Genomic DNA, 6,180 nt, shown 5'->3' on the forward strand with positions numbered 1-6,180 from the left:
CACCCGTCACCTACCTCGGGCACTACGCCCAGTCGGTGGAAGTGAGGCTGTGGCAGCTTGGAATCCACAGCTGGGAAGTCAAGCCACGTTTTACAGTGAAGCTGGCCCTAGAAAAGCACAGCGGGTTGGGCGGTGACTTGAATCCCTCCCCTAGCTGAAGTAGCAGACGAGCTGTCCAGGACACAATCCCACACGTACTGTGGCAACAGTAGCCTGCAGAACCCAAGAGCACCTCCAGATGGAAACCCACAGAGCAGAACTTTCTACTCCGGCCGCTGTGGTCCTGGGGTTCCTTGTGCTTCCGTGACAGCACTCCCAGGGCTTTCCAAGTCTTGGGGCGTTCGTATGAAGGAATAAAGGAGTGCGTATTTGTGATCTGTGTATGTGCACGTGTGATGAAGTGGAATTTTTGGTGACGTTTTTATGCCCCCTATGCGTGCCTCAGTTTCCCCTACATTTTGCATGGCAATCCAGTCGGGAAAAAGGACTGTTTGCTCTCAGGGCAGGCTTAAGAGACAGAGGCATGAATGGCATCTAGCTGTCTGAGCCTGAATGGGTCGTTAAAAAGGACTGGCTGAGGCTCACCCCATATCAATGAAGAATCCAAGACGACAATGGGAAAGCCAACCACCAGGACACGGACACCTAGCAGCCTGTGCCCCAGCGGGGAATGGATTCTCCCACCTCTCAGCAGCGAGGCTGAGCAAACCCCCCAGCTGGAGAACAAAGGGCTGGGAAGGTGGGGTTAGGAGTTGGCTGTGGGAAGGAGTCGGGGCTCTCACCTGGGAACTGACCACGGAGGTCAGACTGAGACAGAGCCTGAACAGAGGTGTTCCCCACAGCTTGGCTGGGCTTTGGGCGGAGCAGGACGGACTTGGGCCATGCTTTAACCTTCATTTCTCTGTGCTCACCTACGGCCCTCCTGTGCTGTGTAACAGCTGACTGCTGAACCCGGCTGTTTTAACACTGAGTGTCACCGCAAATACTGCGGAGGTGCATGGTCCCTGAAGCGGGGACAAGTCTCTCCCAAGGCTCTGGCTCAGTTGGACTTGCTGGGCAGAGCTCAGGGTGTGAAGCAGGAGGGCTGGAGCTGCAAAGGTGCAGCCAAAGGAGGCAGTGAAGCCGGCTGGCCCGCGCTGCAGGAAGAGTGAGACCCCCTGGGGGTCCAGCACGCTGAAGGGCTGGTTCCAAAGCTGGGGGCGTAGCCATAGGTGCCAACTTTTCCCGGGGCCGGTGGGTGCTGGCCCCCGGCCCTGCCCTGCCCTGCCCCCATTCCAACCCCTTCCCCAAAGTCCCCACCCCAACTCCGCCCCCTCCCTGCCCCTATTGGACTCCTTCCCCAAATCCCCGCCCCAGCCCTTCCCAGAGCGGGCTGCGTTCCCCCTCCTCCCTCCCAGCGCTTGCTGCCCATGAAACAACTGTTTCGCGGCGCAAGCGCTGGGAGCTTGGGGGAGAAGCAGGGCCATGGTGCGCTCAGGGGAGGAGGTGGAGCGGAGGTGAGCTGGGGCGGCACCCACCGATTTTTCCCCGTGGCTGCTCCAGCCCCGGAGCACCCACGGAGTCGGCACCTATGGCCGTAGCACTGATCCTGGGGCTCCGTGACAGCATGTAAGACAACATACCTGGTAATCGTCCACCACGCTGAATGTATATTCGTGCCTGGCTATCATGTGATGACAGTTCTTACACACATCTGGAACGAAAACCAGAGATTCACAAGGATCGCCTACTTGGAGGGAGACCTCACTTTCCACAACCTGGGGGCGGGGAATCGCACTGATCTGAGATCAAGGACATGCTATCCTGAGTCAGTGACAAAAAAGCCCTCCTGGTCCAAGAAGGCAGCCAAATATCTTTGGATCCCCCCTGGCTAGATCCCCCCCAGTTTTCCAATACATTTTGTGGATTCACCAAAGCAATTCAAAAATTTGTATTTCGCAGCCCCACAAATGCCTGGAGAATTTGTTTTACTACATAAGGTTTCACCTTCGCTGTACGGGCCAGGGCCATTTTTGGCTGGGAGCAGGGCAAATAGTTCAAAAGTAGTCAACTTTTCTAACCACCGGAGCCTGGGCATTGAACAGAAAAGGAGACCTTTCACTCCCTGATATTCCCCGAAGCAGCACGCTCTTTGGGTCCTCTACACCACAAACTGTAATCACTGGGGAAACCTGTATAAACTCAGGGGACTAATGGAAACATGCCACCTTTAACCATTCCCAACTCAGCTCCTGTGTCAACCTACAAAGCACATTTATTTAATCTATTCACGCTCGAGCGCAACTCCGGCTCTGACCCTGCAATTGGCTGGAGCGCCACCAAAGTCATTAACTTGGCCGTTTAAATCCTGCAGAAATTGTTTCCAGCTTGTGGCTAATTGTAGGCCTCTGTGAAATGAGTTGAGGGGCATAAGATAAGCTCCCACGTTGCAAAAGCCACCTGCACTTCAGTCTCAGCAGGGAGGCCAAGGCGCCGAAGGGGCCAGGGCAAATGATTCTTGTAGCCCTGCAGATGGTTCCCTGGTGGTCGGGGGCCAGGCAGGGGATGAGGGAGAAGTCTGGACTGTCGCTGGATTTTAGAATCCAGGGGGGTCAATCTAGACCCTTCCACGAGCACCAATGCAGATGGAAATTATCCGTTCACTCCAAAGAGTGCAAATGGAACATACACGAATAAATGCCAAGCTGAGAACTCTTTCTGCATTTTAAAAGAGACAGTGATACTGACAATCAAACACAACCCCATTCTCTCCACATCCCTTCAGTCCTCTTTCCTCACATTTTCCCCGACTTAAAAAAAAAAATCAACGCACACGTGGCAAGCAGGAGGTTTACTCCGGTGATTAGGGAGAGCTAAGCTATCAATTGCTGGAGAATTTAGGCTCTCAAAACAAAACATTAACCTGGCATGGTTGCAACACGTGACCAGATACAGAGCTGCTTCCCTGAGTTTGCAGGCCAGTTAGCTCCAGTTCCTCTGCTGCTGTGAGCAGCAGTAGATTGACATTCATAAGACTCTGGTCAGTTTCACAGTGGCTGGTCACAACACTGTGAGTATCAGTGAAGCGTTTCAGGCAGGGCTTCTTGGGGGCAGTGGGCAGCAGCAGAGGCAGGCACTGAAGCTAATCACAGGTGAGGATGACACACACACAGAGGCAGGGGAGAGATTCTGGACACCAGCCCTGTCTCAGCAGCGCAGCGGAGAGGTTGGGGGGTGAGGGGGGAGCGTTCAGCAGCAGACACTCCTCCGGCACTGGAGTAGGGAGGGGAGCTCCAGCCTCAGGCCCGGATTCTGAGAACAGTTAGGCACATGCTTACCTAGCTGTAGCCATACCACACAGTTTTGGTACTGCTGTAACTAGGTTGGCTAGGGGATGTGATTTCTTTTAAACCAACATAGTTATACTGATACAACCCCTCATGTAGACAGTTATACCTGAATAGATCCTTCTCCTTCCCGGAGAGATGCTGTATACTGGTATAAACACCTTTGTACTGGTATATCTGCATCCACGCTAGGGGGTTGTGCCATATTCATAGATTCCTAGCTTAAGGCCAGGTGGGACCATTAGATCATCTCATCTGACCTCCTGTATAGCCCAGGACAGAGAATTTCACTCAGTTCTCTCTGGACTGAGCCCAGTAACTTGCGTTTGGCTAAAGCAGATCTTCCCAAAAGGCCTCCAGTCTGGATCTGAAGCCTTTGAGAGGTAGCAGTGACCCCTTCTCTTGGCTCCTCCGATGGGCATGGTTAGAAACGTGGGCCTTATTGGTAATTTTGAATTTGTCTGGCTTTAACCCCCAGCGACTGGTAAAGGAACCCCACTGGGATAATTTAAACCGTGTAACTTTTGTGGGTAGACAAGGCCTTAGACACTTTCCAGCCAGGGACTTATGTGAAAGTGGCACTCATGAGGAAGGTCACAGGATAGCAGCAAAGTAAAAATTTCAGCAACCTTCTCCTTCCCCACAGCTGGGGACCTGGGTCACTGCCTTAGATCTCTTTAGGGAGCCCCAGCCATCTTTCCTACTACCCTCTGGCTAAGAGATGTCTGGGAACTTTTTCAAGTCAAGTACTAAACTCTATCCCTCCCCACAACAGGTTCACCTCTACCTCGATAGAACGCTGTCCTCGGGAGCCAAAAAATCTTACCGCGTTATAGGTGAAACCGCGTTATATCGAACTTGCTTTGATCCACCGGAGTGCGCAGCCCCGCCACCCCGGAGCACTGCTTTACCGCGTTATATCCAAATTCGTGTTATATCGGGTCGCGTTATATCGAGGTAGCGGTGTATAATAATAATCAAACATGAGCCTGTGGCTCCATGCACACTCAATGGAGGGGACAAACAAGGGAAACTCCTTACGGTCATAAGTGATGATTTCTTCTCCATCCTCCTCCTCCGTTGCTCTGTTTGCGATCAGCACAAAGTCCCTCTTGTTGCACTCCACACACCCCACGTAGTTAAGCAGGAAAGATCCGTTCTCCAGGCAGGTGTTACCCTACAGTATTGAGAGGAAACCTATCCACCTCCGTTCCTATGCTATTGTCAAACACCCACGCCTGCCCCTGCAATTTGTCCCAACGTTGTATTTAGTGGAAATTATTGACAGCACACGCAAGGGCTAGGACAGTGGTCCCCAAACTCTGGGGCACGCCCCCCTGCTCCAGGAAGTATGTGGGAGTTTGGGGGGCAAATTGTTCACCAGCTGCTAACTGACACAGCAGAGTTTCCCTGCAGGCCCCTGAGCAGGAATCACAGAATATCAGGGTTGGAAGGGACCTCAGGAGGTCATCTAGTCCAACCCCCTGCTCAAAGCAGGACCAATCCCCAGACAGATTTTTGCCCCAGATCCCTAAATGGCCCCCTCAAGAACACAGAGGTAAACAAGAACATCTGAAATGTCACCCCAGAGTCAGTGGGACATCTAGTCCAGTAACACATACTTCAGAGAAAAGTGCAAGGAAGCCAGCAGTAGCCAATTCGGGAATAACCTTCTCTTGAGTGGAGTTTCATGATAACCCAATCAGTTAGTGACCTGCTTATGCCTTGAAACATGAGGGCTTATATCCCTCATGTCACGTCAATCTCCTTACCTGAGTTTCCCCAACTGTAAAATTTGGGTAATGATATTGACCTGCTTTGAGATCTATGGCTGAAAAGTCCTATACTTGAATGGAGGTTGTTCGTAACCCTGAACAAAACATTATGCTTGTTCTTTCAAAGGTTAACAAATGATCATTGTCTTCATACAGCTTTGAATATTTACTATGCAGAAGAAAAATGCTGCTTTCCCTTTATATTTTTAGTAATTTACATTTAACACAGTACTGTACTGTATTTGCTTTTTTGTTGTTGTCTCTGCTGCTGCCTGATTGCTTACTTCTGGTTCCAAACGAGGTACGAACTGGTCAGTTTGTAAGTCTGAGGTTCTACTGTAACTGCGTATGAGCTCCTTAGCCATGTGTCTAATTCTTTGAATTCCTCTAAGCTCTTGGTCTCAGCAATACTTTGTGGCAATGAGTTCCACAGGTTTTCACAAAGCATAATTATTTCCTTTTATAATTTTAAATGTATTGTATTTCAACTCCATTGAATGTTCCTTTGTTCTTGTGTTACTTACTACAAAGAAGGCCCTGACTTGCCTTCTTATTGTTAATATTTTTGCATATCTCGATTATATTCCCTCTTATTTAACTCCTCGCTAAACTGTCCCATCTTTTCAGCCTCTTCTCACAGAGCAGTCTTTCTATGCCCCCACTGTTTTTGTTACCATCTCAGTACGCTGTTCTTTCTGCTCTATCTTTTTCAAGATAACACTATCCCAGAGGCAGGGGCATGGCTGGTTTATGTACCGGCATTGCATTGTCTGCAGTATTATGTCCTATCCCTTAGGCAGCTTCACATTGCCTTTGCCCCCTGCTATGACATGGGCAGAAGTATGCGTGCAGGGACATCGGGATCCTGACACCTGGCAGTTCCAGACAAGGGAGGGATTTTCAGAAGTGCCTGGCGTTGAGCTGGGTCTGCACTCATTAAAATCACAAGGAGTTTTACCAGTGACTTTGGTGGGAATAGTTAGGCTTGAAAACCGCACCCTTAAAACCCAGCAGAGAGCAGGACTACCCCCCTGGGCTGCACACAGGGTGCATCCAGAGGTGCTGGAACTAGGGGTGCT

At 50.7% G+C, this 6,180-nt stretch overlaps 1 protein-coding gene across 1 annotated transcript in view; it reads right to left on the minus strand.

Moving 5' to 3' along the window:
* Positions 1 to 1,568: 1,568 nt before the first annotated feature.
* Positions 1,569 to 6,180, minus strand: part of CHURC1 (churchill domain containing 1) — a 33,102-nt gene continuing 28,490 nt past the window's right edge. The window contains exons 2-3 of the mRNA XM_026660995.2: positions 4,368 to 4,503; positions 1,569 to 1,693 (exon numbers count right to left, since the gene is read on the minus strand). Coding sequence (XP_026516780.1) covers positions 1,569 to 1,693; positions 4,368 to 4,503 — 261 coding nt within the window. The remainder of the gene's footprint in view (positions 1,694 to 4,367; positions 4,504 to 6,180) is intronic.

This window comes from Terrapene carolina, unplaced genomic scaffold (assembly GCF_002925995.2).
Source record: "Terrapene carolina triunguis isolate 2854851 unplaced genomic scaffold, T_m_triunguis-2.0 Scaffold926, whole genome shotgun sequence".
Classification (NCBI taxonomy): Eukaryota; Metazoa; Chordata; order Testudines; family Emydidae; genus Terrapene; species Terrapene triunguis.